Below are 19,146 nucleotides of genomic sequence, written 5' to 3' on the forward strand. Positions count from 1 at the left end.
AATCCAAGTACTTAATAATGGCATATGAGAAGTTAAGCTGCGTAGCAGAAAAATAAACTGTTTTACTACATTTACTAACTAGCTTTCAACTTACTCATTATAAAATCCTTCTGTCTCCTTACTCCTACAGTAGAACGGTTTAGCAAAACTATTTACTGAAATGGCCTCATATGGACAAAAACATTCAGATTTCTACTAAACAATGATTGTTTTGTTGCTTGTTTTCAGAATTTTGCAGCAGTAATGGGCCTGTTTATGCCAAGATTAATAACCAACAGTTGTAAATATATTTCAAACAACTGGAGGCTGAAGAGGAAACAGATCATATCAATGGATTTGTTTGTGAACCGGCTTCAATGCAACCATTGTGCACAGATTACAATTCAAGGCCATTTTTCTTTATTAGTTATGTTCTGGAAACTATAAATAATGTACTAATTTTAAAGGACTACATGAATTGGCTCAGTCTACATAATTCTCTACAAGTTCCCTCCAAAGTAGCAAACAAGACTCCTTTGAAGTTCATTCATATTTTTCCAGGATGATTTTCAACAAAATCTTCCTGCTACCAGAAGATGAAAAATGCATTTCTAGAATCCACAGGCACTGCATGGAAAACAGATCAATATTCTGCAATAATCTTTGCTTGGCATGGGATCTGTAACTTTGATATATAATCTGACTGCCACAGTGGGTCTACTATCCTCTTTCAGAAGTGCACTATGCAAGTTCAAAGTAACAGAGATGATTGGTCTCCTGTCATGTTAGTCCACACAGGGATACCCAAAGAAATCACAAGTCTATAAGAAAATTATCAGTCTCACTCCTACTTTAGCTCAATATGCTTTTCACAGGAAAAGCTATGCCATTGAGATTCTCCAGCACTCTGATCACGGCCCTCCTCTGGACCCTCTCCAATAGCTCTGCATATTTCCTGTATTGGGTGTCCCAGACCTGGACACATTACTCCAGATAGGGCCCCATGAGAGCAGAGTAGAGAGGGATAACCACCTTTCTGTCCCTGCTGCAACCTACAATACCATTGGCCTTCTGAGCTGCAAGAGCACACTGCTGGCTAATGTTGAGCTTTTCACCCACCAGGACTCACAGGTCGTTCTCCACAGGGCTACTTTCAAGTCCTTTTCCCAGTCTGTATATGTATCTGAGATTACTCTGACACAAGTGCAAAACCTTACACTTTGCTTGGTTGAACCTCATTAGGTTCACACAGGTCTACCTTTTCGGTTTGTCCAGGTCCTTCTGGATGGCATCACTTCTTTCTAATGTGTCAGCAGCACCACTCAGATGATCCATACCTGCATCATATTTCAGGGGAGGACTACTTCAGTACTTCTCCATCTACCCACTAGACTCATTGGTTCTTAAACCTTCAATAGAATTCCTGTAACTGAATGCACAGGTTGCAGACTTGTCTGACAGCATATTTTTACTTCCTATAGAAACTGAACTGTGTTTTTCCATTTCTTTGGCTCACCAGAATGCTAAAATGTATAAACTTCTTGGCTATCCATTCTACAACATGTGCACAGACACTTAAAAGCTCAGGTGTAGATCAATAAAGAAAAAAATAAGCGTACTTAGTTTGTAAGCAAATTTTGTACCTGTAAGTGCAGAAATATACCACTTGTAAAGAAATAATTACATAGTTCTACCTTAGATTTTAAGAACATAAACAGAATTTTTAAGCTAGTTTCTTATGTTGGAATTAAATAATGAACAGTGTTATCCCATATTACTTTCATACAAACAGAATTCAGTAAACTGACATGCCTGAAACAAGACAATACATGCAAAACATGGGAATTTTCTCATAAAAATAATCAGACATGTATATATTTCAGTACCTCCCGAATCATATAAAACTATCCTTACTCTAGAAGTACAAGCAGCCACTCATATTGCCAGTACCCAGAGAAGTTAAATGTAATATGCTTTATAAAAAAATCAATTCATTTGCATGAAGAAGTTTAATGATATTTTCACTGATGCCAGCATCTGAATTTAGGTCACAATTGCAGCCCATTTTTACTACGCAGTTAAATCAGGAACTCCCCAGTTTGAAGTATGACCTCTAAAAGTTAACTAACCTTTTGGTTCTGAAGCTGGAATGAGACAATTCAAAAATTCCATGAATTTGAGATGAAGTTAGTTGTTGGTTTTATACAGCTGGAGGGGTGGGAAAGGATACATATCTGAAAGAAGTACATTGAGAGCAGCAGGACTCCCTTTAGAGAGAAATAAAGAGCAGTTAGTAAAAGGAAGCAGGATTAATTACATGAAAAGGACTATGTTTGTAAAATGAAAGAGGGATAAAAACAGAAAAAAAAAATGAGTAAAGAGTAATAATAAGTCTTTATAGAAAGCAGAACAGAAAAGGCAAAAGGAAGGAAATGAGTGAAATTGGTAATGTTTTGACTTCACAGTCTTATTTCTATAACTGTAATTATGTGCCTCATATTGAAGTATAAATCACTGTGGGTATGCTATTACAGAATAAACTGACACAAAGGGTTTGGAAATCTCATATAAAGCTGGAAGGCAGAGTGATTCAAACTAATAACAGCTCCAATGTTTTGACCAGAGCTGTGTTGCATGGAGCTATGATCTGAAATTTCAGTCAAACTCCCCTTACCTGCAACTGAACTGGACACAGCCATAGTTCAAAACACAAAGGGTAGCAGCTAGTAATACTTTTGTCAGTGTGACAACTACAGATCATTCACTGAATGAACCCACAAATGTTAATGTCATCTTGAATTTACACTCCAGTATTGTTCAGCTTCTCAAAACAAGGCAGACATCAAGCATTGCTCCAAGGACAGTTCTGTTCCAATCAAGAATCATTTCAGTCTGACATCTGCTGGGAAGCACTTATGAGAAATATTAAAGTTCTAGAAATTAGATGCAATCAGGAGTTCTAGGGAAGGAGTTTACTTCCTGCTGAAGCACTCAAAATATCCACAGCCATCAGCTAGGATCATCCAGGACTTAGCCTTGATGATTGCATCCTGTACATATACCCAAATTTGTATTGCAGTTTCAGCTTCATATAGTATGCTGTTACTTTATTTCTTAAGTAGTGATGTGAAGATTTCCAAACTTCAGTGGTATATGTCTCCTGTCACTTAAGGATCATGGGTTGGCATTGCTAATAAGAGCCGACTCGTCACCCATTAAAACACATTACACATTAAAACTGTGGCATCTTCACACTGGATAAGAGAAAACTCAATAGGAAAATTATGGGCATTACCTATAATGTAAAAAACCCCACAAAACAGTTTAAATAGTTGCATTATTCTCCAGGCAGTACCACTGAATTGCTGTCATTAATACGTTGAAAAATCTACTGTAATTTCTATGTATTTCTTTGAATAAGACTAATCTAATGTTCTGATTTATTGATTAGTTCTATAATACTGGTAAATAACTTGAAACTGTACTGTACAGTCTTTGTGTTGCACATGTCCTCCACAGACCTTACTAGTTCTTGGAACAGAAGTCCTAGGACCAAACTCTAACCAAACAGAGACAAAAGGCCCTCGTACTCTTCTCTCCTATAACGGAAAAAAAGGGTTGGATTTGCAAAAATTAGGAAAAGCATATGGTTATTGAGGGCAGAGCCAAATGCCTACCAATCAGCCTCTGTCTGTAGAAAGGACACAGGTATTGTGGAAGCTCTTGGACTCAGCAAGTCCCATTTCAGAGTGAAATCATTCCATGTATTTGCTGTACTTCCCCAGGCATTTCTAGGGCAGCTTCTAGAAATGCTCTCTTGCTATGAGTGTGAATGAGAAGTACGAGGCAGAATATAAATACGTACAGCTTATGCAAACAGAAATTGTAATCGCACACTCCAAAGAAATGCAGGCCATCTCATTATCATTGCCCCACAGAGACAGATGAATCATTACTGCATAACTTCTTCAGAAGATAACAGGAAGACATAGAACTTGCCTCAGCACTGCATTTGGTTCAACGTCTTATTTAATTTTCTTATAAAGCACTATCATCATCTAGTGGTATATTTTGGCTCTATGTAAACTGCATGTTATGAGGAGCAAAGCACTTCATTTTCTCAGCATTTAATATGGCAGAGATTTATTTCCATGAAGTTGTGCCAAACTGTGGAGGGACAGAGGGAATGTAAAAAGAAGTAACATGAAATAAACTTAACAGAACTGTTGAGGATTTCAAGAACAAACAACATGTAGACATTCTACAGGATGAGAGCTTGGATAATTTTATGTCCAAAAGTGATGACAGACTAAATAATAAATACAGCTTGAGGATGCTTCTTACCATCACTCCTACTATTCATAAAGTATACAGAGCCATGAACAAATATTTTGGGAAAAAAAGACCACAAAAATATTTTGAAACAAAGGTTTTTCAAAGCTTTTTTCTTATAATTAGAAAAACATCACAATTGTGGGAGTCCACTATTTGTTATGAACATACAACTGGTTGGTGACTTACGTGGTAACTTTTCAGTCTAACAAAATCAACTTTCATGGAGATGAACCTTTCTGAATTTCTGCTGAGATTTTTAATGTGCTCCACAAGGTCAGCACAGAACTTGTAGCCACCTTTGAGTACACAGAGAACCACAATGTCATTGTCTCCAATGTCTTGCATAATATCTTTAGCCAGTCGTTCTGTCCTGGGGGAAGAAAAAAGACAGAAAGATAAAATAACATTAGATGTGTGTTCCCTAAGTGTATGATATGCTTTCTGTATGGTTACAAGGAAATAGAACGATGAAAATATTGCATGGCCCACAGTCTGCTTGAGTACGTTGACTTGGTTTGAGTGGGATTGAATAAAGTTCACAACAGGCAGACATGCAGGCTGGATGCAAGATGTAAAGTGTGTGCATCAAACTGGATAAGCTTAAATTTATTGATTTCCCAATTATATAAAAATGAGTAACACGTCTCAATGTGTGTTGAATTCATAAGCACTTCAGAGACTTCAAAGTAATAGATGAAACACTGCATTTACCTTGAAGGAAACTTCAATATTTCTGTAAAATGATATACCTGATTATTTTATTTACTACCTGGGAACATTAAATCAAATGAAAGATGGAGGAATTATTAAAATTATTTCAAGCTTTGGAAGATGCTAAAAGTACAATTTTAATAAAAACATAAGCAAGTGCTATAAAGATCTGTATCATCAATAAAAATGTTATGTAGAGTGCAGTGTAAGTGACTTGTTCTGCATAATACACATGAGAATAATCAAGATTATGTCCCACTGCAGTTGCAGTGACTTCTCTTTGGTAATTTCACATTGCAAACACAGTGGTGGCAGACTGAAACCAAAAGACACAACATTGCTGCCACTCAATAGCACAGAATTTTTCATCTTGAAAACAATAAACTTGAGTGTTCACCTTAAATAACTTTCATCTCTAAAGAACAATGTAGAGAGTATTACAGATATAAAACAAATACCTGGTCATTGCTAGAGGTAAAACTGAGATCAGCAGAAAACCAAAGAACACCCTTTAACGTTCTGAGCAAGGACAACTCAGCGCATTATTTTCTGTAGACACTTTTTTTCTGGGAAGTTCTTTGATTGGTCTCTGAATTAGATTAGTAGATTCAGTAAGGATGCACTTCTTGACACGATGCAATTTACCAATAGATAAATCCCATAATTTATCCTGTCTCTTCGATGATTTTGTTTTTTCTCTACTTGCAATAATTTAGAAATGCGTTTGCCCCTATATAAATACATTGAACTTGAGTGAAATCTACACGTATGCATGTACGAGAGAAGAACAAACACTAAATAAAGGCTAATAGACCAGTTATGAGCCAACACATCATTCTCACATCTTTGTAATGCGCAAGAAAATTCTGTAAAGCAACAATTCATATTTTTAGATTCGGAAAACAGACAGTACAGTGAGATTATCTTGTTAGATCTTAAATATGTAATTCTTTTTACTGAAGTATGGATCAAGATTAGTAAAAGATTTTCACTTCCTTTTTTCATTGAATAGTCTTTTATCATCTCTTATCAAGTCTGAGAATTATGGGGAAAACTTTTTATTCAGAAGAACCATTTTTCTGATGATATTGATTTATATTATTTCTTGGATTGTCTCTGGAGAGGAAATTTTCAAAAATTCCAAAGACCTCTTGGTATTTTCATAGAATCACAGAATCACCAAGGTTGGAAATGACCTAAAAGATCATCCAGTCCAACCGTTCACCTATTACCAACAGCTCCCACTAAACCATGTCCAATGAGTCTGAACTCCAGAACAGACTACAATGTACTCAGTGAAAGCATACCAGTTTTTAAACCTATGTACAGAGACAAGATAATTTTCTCAAGTACTGAGCCTTCTTCCTACATGAAAATTTTATACGGTCACAGTATATTCAATTCTGTTTCCTCTTCCATCAGAACAGAATGAGTTTTCTCTGGAAGAGTACAAAAAGAGAGCAGAATTCATTTTGCTGGAGTACAAAAATACCAAACCACTGGAGTTCAGCACTAACCTCAGACAAATTTATAGTGAACCCCATGAGAAATAAAGTAGTTACATACATATTTAAAAAGACGAATTAAGAGTCAGTTGACCTTAGACAGAAAAAGACAGAAAATTGAACACAATGGTAGCTGAAAAGGTGATGAAAGAAAGCTTGTATTTGAAACAAATATAGGAGTTATTACTCTTCCTTAAGATGGATGTTTACAATCATCTCTCAAGGAATTCCAACAATTTCAATACTTGTAACTGGCTGTTTAAACGTGGAAGGTAAGAAAGCTGCAGGTTAAAAAACATCCCATTAAATCTATTCAGACTGGTTGGACTAGATGATCTTATCAGTCTTTTCCAACCTAAATGGTTCCATGATTCTACATTCCCAATACTTTGTTAAAAAACACCATTTCCATTTTGTAACTTTCTGGGAAGATTTTTAACAGCGTATCAAAATAACAACTGAGAATCAACGCTGAGTTGGACTACCACAGATATCAAAGCACCACAGCTGCACACACTGATTGCATACAGGAACTAAAAGGTACGATGGTTGATGATGCTTTCTCACTGTCATACTCCAAACATAGACGTTGGCCAAACAGCCCACTCCATGCTTTCCTCCTAGGCTGGCCGGCTCTCTACACAACTTAAATGACAGAAGTCATTGGTGCAGTCTGGACCAATTGGGTTAGTCTAGATTAATTATTTCTATCAGGGAACTCTCAAAGTTGTACTCAAATAATTTTTTTTCTCTCTTTTTATAAGGCAAAGTGCAAAAAGGAACACTGAGGTATTGCTATGGGCAGAGCTTTGTACTTGTCCTTCCTGTGTTGGTTCATCCCTCCTGTACACTTGCACTTCAGTACCAGAGTCTCTACATAATCACATGCTCTTTTTTGTGGGAATCATGTACCATTCAGTGTCCAAATCACAAATGAGGTGAAACAAACTACACAGTGAGTTGCAAGAGGCAACAAGTCTAGTATTTCTTAACTGTCAAGCAGTATTTTTACATCCCAAAATAAACAAATAAATTTATAATACAGTATATTAGGGTAAATATTATATATATACACTATCTGCGGATAACATGGATAACAAAAAAGAACAATAATTCTGACCAAGGCATTTATTTAGTAACAAAAAAAGCAACACATACCTGTCAACAATAATGCCATGAGGAATAAGCACATATTCCAGATCTCCATAGTAGTGCTGTGGATAAGTGAACAAATCCAGACTGTATCCAGGCCAATCATCTGAAATCTGAGTATTAAATAATACTGTTAGGAATACCTCATGGTGTTTGACTGTATATAACTGATATGAATTCACTGGTTTAGTATGCTGTACTGAAATAATAGAATGACACACTCTTCAATATATGCTGACACATAAAAAATAAGCTTCAAAATTATCTAATCAGAAGTCACCATTTTATTTTTTCTACTCATTATTTTGCTTCTAGTATACCTCAGAAATTAAATGTTAGTGGGGTTTTTTATTTTATTTTTCCAAAGAATGTGAAAATTCACTTGAGTTACAGTTAGACAGAGAGAGGAAATAATACTAAACTAGCAGCAAGTCTAATTTTCTTACTACTTGCAAACAGAAATACAAATGTAAGACTACCAGATAGAAAGGACTCTGCGAAGGGTGATTGAGACAGTGGGCTTGGAAGGTATAAAATCATAAACGAAAACCATGGATTTCTGTTTTAGAGGTAGTGTAAAGTCACATATTCTATAGACACAATAGTACATGTAGTAAATGATGTGGTTCATGGATTGTATTCATAAAAATCAGTGAAAGACTCCAGCTTGGCAAAGGCAAGGTTCCTAATTTAGATAAGTGATCCAAGATAGACTATTACCAAGTGTCAATGTATCAGCTAGTTTGTGAACTCACACATTTACAGCAAAAAGTATTTTAAGATTTAATACACGTTAGCTTCATAACTGTCAGAAAACAACAGTTAGGATAATATCACGATAGTAAAGATAACATAAGGGAAAAATCAGGCAAAGTTATCAGTAGATTTTTAAGAAAAACGAAAATCTACAACTCCTCATCAGCTATTTTTCAAGATGCAGTTCCGTATGGAAGACAAGACCTACAGGTTCAAAATGGTTCTTGGAATCACTATCAAATTTGTCTTCAGTATAGGTACAGAGATTCCAGTCTGTAGAGATAAGCATACAGACTGGGAGAAGAACCCATAGTGAGCAGCCCTGTGGAGAAGGACTCAGGGATTCTGGTGGATAAAAAGCTAAACATGAGCCATAGTGCGGAAGACCAACAGTTTCCTGGACTGCATCAAAAGAGGGGTGGCCATCAGGGTGAGGGAGGTATTTGTCCCCCTCTGTTCTGCTCTTCTGAGGCCCCACCAGGACTACAGCCTCCAGGTCAGGAGCTCCAAGCACAAGAAAGACCTGAAACTGTTGGAGAGGTCCAGAGGAAAGCTGGAGGGCTGGAGCACCTCTCCTGTGAAGGAAGACTGGGGGAGTTAGGCTTGTTCAACTTAGAGAAGAGAAGGCTCCAGGGAAAACATATCGTGGCCACCCAGTACATAAAAGGAGCTTAACAGAAAGGAGTGAAACTGAAAATTCACATGAGCAGGTAGTGATAGGGCAATGGGGATTGTTTTTAAACATAAAGAGAGGAGATTTAGGTTAGATATTAGGAAGAAATTTCTCACTCAGGGTGCAGTGAGGCACTGGAACAGGATACCCAGAGGAGTTGTGGTTGCCCCATTCCTGGAGGTGCTCAAGGCTGGGTTGGATGGTGGGATGGGTCCAGTGGATGCTGATCCTGCCCATGGCAGGGGGTTGGAGCTGGATGGGTTTCAAGGACCCTTCCAACCCAAGCCACTCTACAATTCTATGGTTCAGAATAAAGTGACACCTAACAGGTTTTCTTCACAGTCATGAATTATTATCATTACCATTCATCACTTATTACCTTTCTCCTTGACCATGTGAACATTAGCAGGAAAAACGGTGAGAGACTTGTCTTTGAGTAACGCACCTCCTCATGGCATTTCTATTAAACACAACTTCTAAATGCCTGTCACCAAAACTAACGCTGCATACAATTTCATCTAGTAGAGCAACAAACCATGACTGTAAAGTATCAAGGCTAACACAGCATAACCAATGCTGAGCTGTTCCTCCATATCTGCAGTCTTGAAGTTACCCACAGTCCTGCTTAGTGCTGCATGATAACAGTGCTACATCACATGGATTTTTGTTTGGTTGGGTTTTATTGCACATCCACGGACAACTAGAGACACCCACACCATCAGGTTTCTTAGATCTGCCCAATAGTCTCTGTACAAAAATAAATAAATAAAATAAAATAAAATAAAATAAAATAAAATAAAATAAAATAAAATAAAATAAAATAAAATAAAATAAAAATAAAAAGCTTCGTTGGCAACTAGTATGTCTGCACATAAAGAGCATGACTCAGAGATCACTGGAATCAATGAAAGTTTTTCCTGACTTACACAAGCCTTGAGACTACACATAGGAAAAAAGTTATTTAGTTATGTTCCTCGTTTCCACAGAAACGGTAGTGTATAAATATACTCCTCGGCAAGAATTTTAACGAGGCAAATCTTGCTTCAAAAACACTCCAGCTGAAGGCCTGGGAAGCCTGTTTTCCTATCTTCCCTCTCAGGACATAGGGGTGGCTGACACTTTGTAGCAATGAACTGCCTGGCGTGGTTCTGAGCCCAAGCACTTTAGCATAAAAGGAAACAATTTCAGGTAGTGATTTGAATTGTATAAGAGCTACTAGAATTCCTGTCAGTATCACTTCCTTAGGCACCTTTCTCATCAAATTACCTGTTTTTAAGAAGGGTGCACAACAACACACGAAATGAATTGAAACTGCTTCAGAATTCATACAAACCGACAGCTCTTACTCAAGACACAAACAGCACCAGTATGAACCTTGATGTGTTCATCGATCCTTCTGCTTCTTGGGAATAAAGAACTAGAATAAAGAAATTCTTATTTACAAGTGTCCACTGGCATTTGGCAAATAAGATTAAATTCATACGTACTTTCTAATTAATTACTTTGTAATATAATAAGCCCATTCCATAGTCTACTTTCTTTCAAACTGACATTTCCCAACAATAAGCCTTAGAAAATCTGATTTATCCCCAAGCTAATCAGTGTGATGGTGTAGGGCAATTTTCAGGTAACTGCCAATTCTGATGAGCATTCTGCTTGTGAGCTGTATGATTAACCTCAGCACTAAAAAAATATAAATCTCAAATTAAATTCAACTTCCATTCTATAGAACCTCAGTCTCATTAAGGTTGGAAAAGACCACTGACATCATCTAGTCCAGCCATCAAACCATCTCCACCATTTACAATGAACCACATCACTCGGGACCACATCCAAACAGTTCTTCAGCACCTCCAGGGTCAGTGACTCCCCCACCTCCCTGGGCAGCCTGTGCCAATGCGCCACCACTCTTTCTGAGAATAAATTGTTCCTACCATCCAACCTGAACCTCCCCTGGCACAGCTTGAGACCATTCCCTCTCATCCTATCGCTGTTACCTGAGAGAAGAGGCTGACACTCACCTCACCACAGCCTCCATCCAGGCAGTTGTAGAGAGCTATAAGGTCTCCCCTGAGCCTCCTCTTCTTCAGATTGAACAACTGATCCCTCAGCTACTCCCCATACAACTTGTACTCCAGATCCTTCACCAGCTGTGTTGCCCTTCTACACTCTGGAAACTCAATTTTTTACCTGTGGTGAGAAGCCCAAAACTGAATACAGTACTCACAAGTACTTCTGGATTTAATCCATGAAAAACCTAAGGAAAAATTGTGATTGTTTTGACGGGGTAAATAAACACAGATACTAATTCTATTGGTATGTGTAATAAAAAACCCTACAGTGAAAGAAGCAGCTATTTGTTAAGTTCACGTTCGGCACGTTCAAGCAGCCCAGCAGAAATTCCTCGGTGAGCCTCCACAAAGCTGATCGAATGTGCACAAATAAGAATACAAAACCATGGCAAGGACTGAAAGGCTTCCATTGAGAAAGAAAAGAGAAAATGGAGAAATTCTACTGAGCTACCTTCTGGAGGAACACTGCTGGCTTTGTTGTCCAACAAAGTGGGCACACATGAGGGGCTAAGCACAGCTCTTCCCTTAAAGTAACAAAGACCTGGGATCTGCTTTGGTACGAAGAAAGAGAACCGAGCACCGAGCAAAATCCACGTTTTGTAAATGCAAATCAAATCACACTGCACTACCTTCCTTCTGGTTGGATTTTGGAAGGGTACCAAGCAAAAGACACAATGTCACAGAATCACAGAATCACAGAATGACCCGGGTTGGAAGGGACCTCAAGGATCATGTAGTTCCAACCCCCCTGCCTGGCAGGGCCACCAAACATACACCTTTACTAGATCAGGTTGCCCAGGGTCCCGTCCAACCTGGTCTTGAACACCTCCAAGGACGGGGCATCCACAACCTCCCTGGGCAGCCTGTTCCAGGGCCTAACCACTCTCCTAGTGAAGAACTTCCCCCTAACATCCAACCTAAAATGTCAATGCAGTAAGGAACGTCCATCTCTAACGCAGTGCCCTGACCCAGGTTAGGACAGGCACTGATCACATCATAAGAAGGCGCTGGTCATGGCAGAGGCCACCAGGAGAAGGCAGCGGCTGCAGCTCAGCCCAGGTACAGCGACATTCAGGCTGTGAGCCCGTGTGGAGCCCGTGTGGAGCCCGCTGCCCTGCACCGTGGCTGACATCCCACCACTGCGACAACCAAAGAGCGTTTCCAGGGGGTGCCGGCGATAACGCGCCGTTTTATAGGATAAATTCATTTGCGCCATGGAATAACGAGTACATTCCTTCACTTGTGCGTCATTCATTCATCCCCACGGCGCTGTAACGCCGTTCTGAGGCTCTCGCTTCCTCCGGCCACACAAGGGCGAGAAGCGGGATGGTGCCTCCTCACGGGACCGCGCTGCGCAGAGGCAGCCCGGCACCGCGACGGGGACCGGAGCGGCTCTATGGGGACCGGAGCGGCTCTATGGGGACCTCGAGCTCCATTAATACACTTCGTTAAAGCAGCAGCACGGAGCGAGGCTCGGAGCGGGGGAAGGACCGGGAGAGAAGCGGGGAACCGGCAGGGCCGAGCGCGGAGTGGGGCGGGCGGGAAGGAAGGAAGGGGCGGCGGGGAAGCGGGAGGGGTCCCGAGCGGCCGGTCCGGTCCGGGCGCCGCTTGCATTTACCACAACGCCGCGGCCTCCGCCTCCCCGCGCCGCCTCGCCGCTCCCGCCGTTCCCGGCCATCTTCCTCCGAGCCCGCCCGAGGGGCTGAGGCTGCGGCTGGGCGGAGCTGAGCGGGGCCGGGCCGTCCGTGTACCCCTGGCCCCGGCAGGGAGATGGGCGGCTGAGGGAGAGGCCGGGAGCCGGGGTTCCCCGGAGTAGGCCGCGGAACTGGGGGTGTGCGACCCGCTCAGCCGTCAGCGGCTTCGGGAAGTACCGTGATGCGTGCTTTAAAATGTGTGCCGATCTCAGTGCGGAAGCGGCAGCGTGTGCACAGCTTTGTGTACAAAAGGTGGTTGGAGATGGAAGGAGTCTGGATTTGTCTCGAGCTTGAGGAGGGCAGCGCTGCTGGAGGGCTGGGCAGGAGCGAGGCATCGTGCTGGAGATGTGGGCACAGCCTGATACGGGGACCGGGCTGAATGAGCGAGGTGGATAAGATTAAAGTGGTGTGGCTCAAACGGGCAGTTTAACAGGTCTGCACTCATACTCTAGGGGAGAAAAACAAACAAGAACCCCCGTCATCTATTTTGCTTTCCATCTTTGCTGACTTCTGAGCTGGTGCTCTTCCCCAGCACTGCATAGGCATTGGAGTAAGCAGCATCTTCAGGAGCTGGACTCGATGATCATCATGGTCCCTTCCAACTCAGGATATTCTGTGATTCTCACTGCCGTCAGCCCACTGCAGCATTTCCATGCTGTGTGTTTTCATTAGAAGGGGAGCAGAACAGGAGCCACCTTCCTGCCTTCCCTCTTCTGATTCTCTGAATTGTATAATGCTGTCTTTTCCCAGTCTTACAGATGAGAAGGATCTTGCATCCTTGAGGTTACTCTGAGCATTGCACCTTTTTGCACCTAATCGTGTGAGGAAAATCCTAACAGTCCCTCCATCCATTGCAGGTAGTTACAGGGTTGGTTGGTTGGTTGTTTTTGAAAGTATTTTATTTTCCTAAAAGTGAGATTTGGTTATACTTTACAGTATTTATCTGTTTAATACAGAACACAGAGAATTCTGCCACTCCTACAATAGAAAATATTAAAGGAAGATAAAGTTGGCTTTAGAGACCTGGGCATAATGAAATGTGTTTACTTTTACCTGAGCAGCTATTACAGACCAAGCAGGAAGACATTTTAGTTTGTGCACTGCTTTCTGTAATACAGTCCTAAAGACTTAGAGGGCCCAAGTCATAACAGATGGATCCTGACAACCGGGTGTGTCAGGCAAATCAGGAGCCTGGTGTCCAACATGGGGTACTTTTTAGGTTCCTATTACTTCATTCCCACTTGCGTTAGAAGTGATAGCTTAGGAATCTAGTGTGAAGAACATTTTTATGAATGAATCTACAATTACAGTCTGAATACATACTACAGTAATTTAAAATGACCTTGGTATAGATGCTTTGGTTCTTACACGAAGTCTTCATAATGAGACAAAATCCCTAAATACTTCTGTGTTTTGATTGTGTATCAACGTTTCACTTCTCATCTAAACTTTGGGATTAAACACCTCTGATTTGTGCCCACAAACACTTTTCAAGATCTGAAGATTCCTGTCGCTTGGAGGTGGCCGAGAATCCCTTCACCACCAAGTAAATGCAGTCTGATTTAGTTAATATCACAGGCAAAGCTGCTGTTTAATAAAAAACACAGACCTAAGCTGTATCATTTTGAAGCTAGTTAGATTGCAATTGGGATTACAAATTATTTTTGCCATTGCTGAATTCCTACTGGTTACTTCTACCATTTGGACTATTTGAGCTACTATTGCAGTTTTCTGTCTTTTCTTAAACCATGTTCATTATCTGTCCACAGGAATACCAAAGATTGTTCTAACTACATCACAGACAGAACCCCACAGACAGAAGATTTGGAAAAGATTATGAACAAGATACTAAAAAATGAATTCCTCTGGCATTGTGTAGAAAAACATAAGCAGGAAACATTTGTTCTTCCCGTCAAGGTTGGATGACTGCCTTTTGTCAAGTCTTCTTGTATACTTCTCTTTACAGGGATCACTTCAGAAGTGTAATGAAATGTCATGTCTTGCTAATAACAATACGTAAGAATATGGAAAGGAACAACTAGTTAAAATTAGCTGGGTCATAGTTGGAAGGGTAGTGGTGCTGCTATCAGCAACCACCAGTCCAATCCACCAAGCTGCTCTTTCTGCCTGTATCAGGATTTGTTAGCATCAAATGTAATACTGGTTTTTCAGTCTTCTTGCAAATGTGGCAAATTCATGATTCTGTAAACTCATAGAATTAATAGAATTAATAAGATTCTTTGTGCATGGCAGACATTAATCTGCTAAGAATGATGTTGTTGAGGTATATGTATATTTACTGAATGATTACATTGTTTTTCTACAGTATGATCTGATGTAGATCGAATTAATTTACAATAGATTTTCAAAACTTTAAATTAGGGCCAATATATGACTCTTTAAACCATGGTATTAGGGTCTTAACTGCTGGAGAACTTTCCTACTATGTTTCTTTAGCTGTTTGTTTATAATCTAAAAATAGGAGGAAAAGAGTAAACACTTTAAGACATACAACCATGGGAAATGATCAAAGGGGAAAAGAACAAAGAAAACAGTGTAGCACAGTGAACTCATACTAACAAGTGGGTCTGGATACATGGCCAAAAAACATAAAGGAGCAGATGGAAAAAGTGACACCCAAAGAAACAAAGCAGAGTTTAGAACATATATACAGTTCTCTTGTGAACAGTATTTATATATTGAGCCTTCACAGAACTAACTTCATAATTTCAGTTACACATCCTTTCCTTTCTTACTCTGTTACTGATGAAGGCAGCACAAGCATCCACCCTTCCACAGCTAGAACATAAAGAAATACTGAAAATAGGAGGCTGGGAGCAGGGCTATATACAAGAAAACAGTCCAAGACAAACATTATCACAAGATTATCTGTTAGCCTTAGAAACTTCATTATGTATTTCCCTCCCAAGAAGCCATAACAAACATTTGACAACACAATTCAATATGCAAACACCAAAAATAAACAAGAAAAGCATGAAAATCCAGAATATTTCAAGTTATAGGTTACCTAGGCAGAAACTTGCCAAATTAGAGGATAGAGTAAGAGCTCTTCTTTCTGGTTCTGCCTGTTGCTGCAGCTGTTATGTGAACAGCAGCACTGTAAACAATCTTACAAAGCATAACCTGGCATTTGCTAGTTGTGCTAAGGGATCACCACCACCATCACTCCAGTTATTTACCTTTTAGGTAAAATGCTCACTGAAGACAATATTAAAAACAGAAGTTTAGCAGATACAGCACTTCGGGGTATGCTGAAAACAGTTCAGAATTGCTTTCATATCCAGCTTTAATGTATTCCAGAATTTAGAGCTCTTTTGCATTACCGGGGGCAGTTACTCGGTGCACAGGGTGACTGCTGCAGACCTGGAGGGCAGCAAAAACTATTTGCCAGGTTGTTACTTATGCCTGTGAGAATATAAAACAGCATTTCAAACCACCCCCTGCGTTCAAGAGCCTGGGGAGATCATAGCATCCTACAATCTATTGCAGCATAGGTGCTATACTCCCCTTTGTGATTACTGTGCTATAGCAGCTGACAGAATGGCACTGCAAGCTTCTGTCTGTGTCCAAATTCAGCAGAATTAGCATCTTTGGTAACTGGAAAATTCAGCTTGATAGCACTTGCAGCATCTGAGATCCACAAATGGAACTCGGAGCACTTAGCTAACATGGTAAACCAGTACCGAGTCTACACGACTGATTGAGGCTTTGAATAATTCTTGTACCATTAAAATGGTTAAAAGCTGACATTCAGATGTTAGTCTGTTTTTTAATGACCTAATCTGCGTTAGGTACTGCAGGGCAGAATCTGTGACTTGGACTTATTTGGTCCACGATAAATATCTTCAATACAAAACTACATTTTGTTTGTTATTAATCTCACTGTGCCAGGCTACAGCAACTACATCTTCACTCTGTAATTTCCTGGCTCCTGAAGATACTCGTCCTGCTTTTCAGGTTCTTGTTATTAATACAGAGTTCTTTATAGCTGGACTAAATGCAAACAAAAATTTCCTTTTGTCCTTTAATACTAGAATAAACTTTATTTCTCCCATAATATTATGCAAATCTTTCCCCTAACCAGCTATTGAGAAGTACTGACGTTTACATGATAAAAGATTATTTTCAAGAAAAGCTGTTCACATCATATCCTGTGACAAATTCATCTTGCACAGCTATGAGAACCAGGCAGGAAATTGTAAATACATGGTGGGTCACACCCAATGGACTGAATTTTAACTGTCTAACAGGAGCTTGTTCTCCTTTTAAAAGGAGTTGCTTACATGGCTTTCTCTTTCCCATCCCCACTTCTTCCCCTCACTCCTCCCCCAAATAAACTAGAGCAAATTTGGGAAAATCTGAAAAACACATTTTATAGTGTATTAAACAGATCAACAAATAACAGTTTAAGGACTCACTTTCCTCCCCCTCCCCCTTAAGTCTTAAGTTAAGTCTTCTTTGATGTAATTTTGTTGACTTCACAGCTTGCTTAGAATAAACAATGCAGTAACAAAAGCGTACTGAAAAAAAGAATCTGGACCAGCATGTTCTCCCGTAGCACAGGCATGTTAAATGTGCATGGCCAGCCAACCACCAAACTCTTTAGCTGCACGGAATCACCCACACCCTAAGAGCACTGGAATGCTGCACTGGATCATTTGCTCATTTTATGGCTTGTGTACAACAGACCAAAGAGCAGAGATTGCTTTTTCACTCTGCAGTACCTATGGCCACATGTTGAACAGCACTTATTTTTTCCTCTGAAGAGTAAACTATTATATTGCTTTCTGAGCTTTAGTATGGCTCTCAAAGCAATACTTAGAACAGTTCTAGAGGCACTTATTCATCCTTACAACAGCTCGGTGAAATAAAGGGTTGAGTCACCAGCATTTTCCATACGGGGACTCACACTTTGTGTATGGGCTCAAATTGCAAAATGAGAAATGCAGTATTAAGGGTTACCAGGGAAAAATCCAGGTACAAAACATTTACCATTGTGTTTCAAAGACAGCTTATGACAAAGATATGACTAAATCATATTGCACCAGGGAATAAGTTAAGTGACTTGATTTTCTCTTCCTACAACTGTTATTTTCCAATTGCTGGAACAAACGACATGAGTTCTGAGAGAACAGATTCTTTTGGTAAACAATTGGAATGTTCCCTCTATTGCATGGTCAGGATTCACCCCCAGATGATCGTATTTATTATTGGTACAAGCACCAAGGAACTCTACTCACAGACGAAAGTTCTACTGTGCCAGACATTATGCAAAGAGAGAAAAAGGTGATCCATGCCACAAATAATTTACAGTCTAAGCAGAACAGAAGAACAAATAGCTACAGAGTGCCAGGGGTGCTCAAGGAAACTGCACAGGTCAATACAATAAAGTCTAATCTCAGATTACCAGCAGCCCAGCTATTAAATTCTTGGTAGGCATCACTGGAAAGGAACATTTAAGAAAGAATTTGAAGACAAAGATACTCTAGCACTCTAGCACTTGTGCGAACTTCTCTGTGCTGTGAAGTCAATGTGGAGAAAGGCATGAGATAAGAATGAACAATACTGTGATCAAACAGAAGTTCATCCCCATAGCAGCAAGGCACCAAGGATAGCCAAAATGAATATAATCTACCATTTGGCTATGTTCACTTACGTACAAACGGTTGTTAGAGATACAGTCTTGAAAAAAGATATTAGGTGTATATTTTATAACTTGGTGAAGGAGCAGTCATGTTTATCTCAGCACCATTTAAACAGCAAAGAAAAGATAACACAAACAAGAAACTCAACTCACCTTGTATTCATACCATAATGCCAGAGCTTAGCCTGGAGGATGAAAACTTTGAATTTACTCACACTGTTTACATAACATTATGAAACAAAAAAAAGCTGGAGCGAGATCAAGGCAGAATGAAATAAAAATGCGATCTGGGAATTCAGCAGCTGAGTATAAATGACTCCCTCTGGTATTCACTCACAGGGAGCAATGGCCAGTCTGCCTGAGTTTGGTCAGGCTCAACACCCCTCTAGTTACTGAGGTGAATCAGATGCCAGACTCAGCAGCTGGCTTCCCTGACTATGGGTAATGTCAGGGAACCTTAATAGTAGGTTTTGCCACCAGTCTCTCCTATAATTATATTTTTAATACTATAAGCATCATAAAAGTGAGGATGAAAGCACTGACAAGGAGTAGCATTTATATAGGCCTCTATTAACCTGCGTATAGGTGAAGTTTTCTTATCTGA

General features: G+C 39.9%; 1 protein-coding gene across 7 annotated transcripts in view; it reads right to left on the minus strand.

Moving 5' to 3' along the window:
- The window catches only part of PRTFDC1 (phosphoribosyl transferase domain containing 1), a 42,645-nt gene extending 29,766 nt beyond the window's left edge, over positions 1-12,879 (minus strand). For 3 of the 7 annotated variants that reach the window (XM_015853270.2, XM_015853269.2, XM_015853268.2), the window contains exons 1-3: positions 12,802-12,879; positions 7,689-7,795; positions 4,501-4,684 (exon numbers count right to left, since the gene is read on the minus strand). In XM_015853270.2, the coding sequence (XP_015708756.2) occupies positions 4,501-4,684; positions 7,689-7,795; positions 12,802-12,861 (351 nt within the window). In that variant the 5' untranslated portion in view covers positions 12,862-12,879. Of the gene's footprint in view, positions 1-1,297; positions 1,317-2,108; positions 2,247-4,500; positions 4,685-7,688; positions 7,796-11,132 lie in introns of those variants that run through there. The other 4 variants (XR_014943112.1, XM_085538749.1, XM_085538748.1 and 1 more) reach the window with 3 other exon arrangements.
- Between the last annotated feature and the right edge of the window lie 6,267 nt (positions 12,880-19,146).

Source organism: Coturnix japonica, chromosome 2 (genome assembly GCF_054131305.1).
Source record: "Coturnix japonica strain WE chromosome 2, WE-NBRP24, whole genome shotgun sequence".
NCBI lineage: Eukaryota > Metazoa > Chordata > Aves > Galliformes > Phasianidae > Coturnix > Coturnix japonica.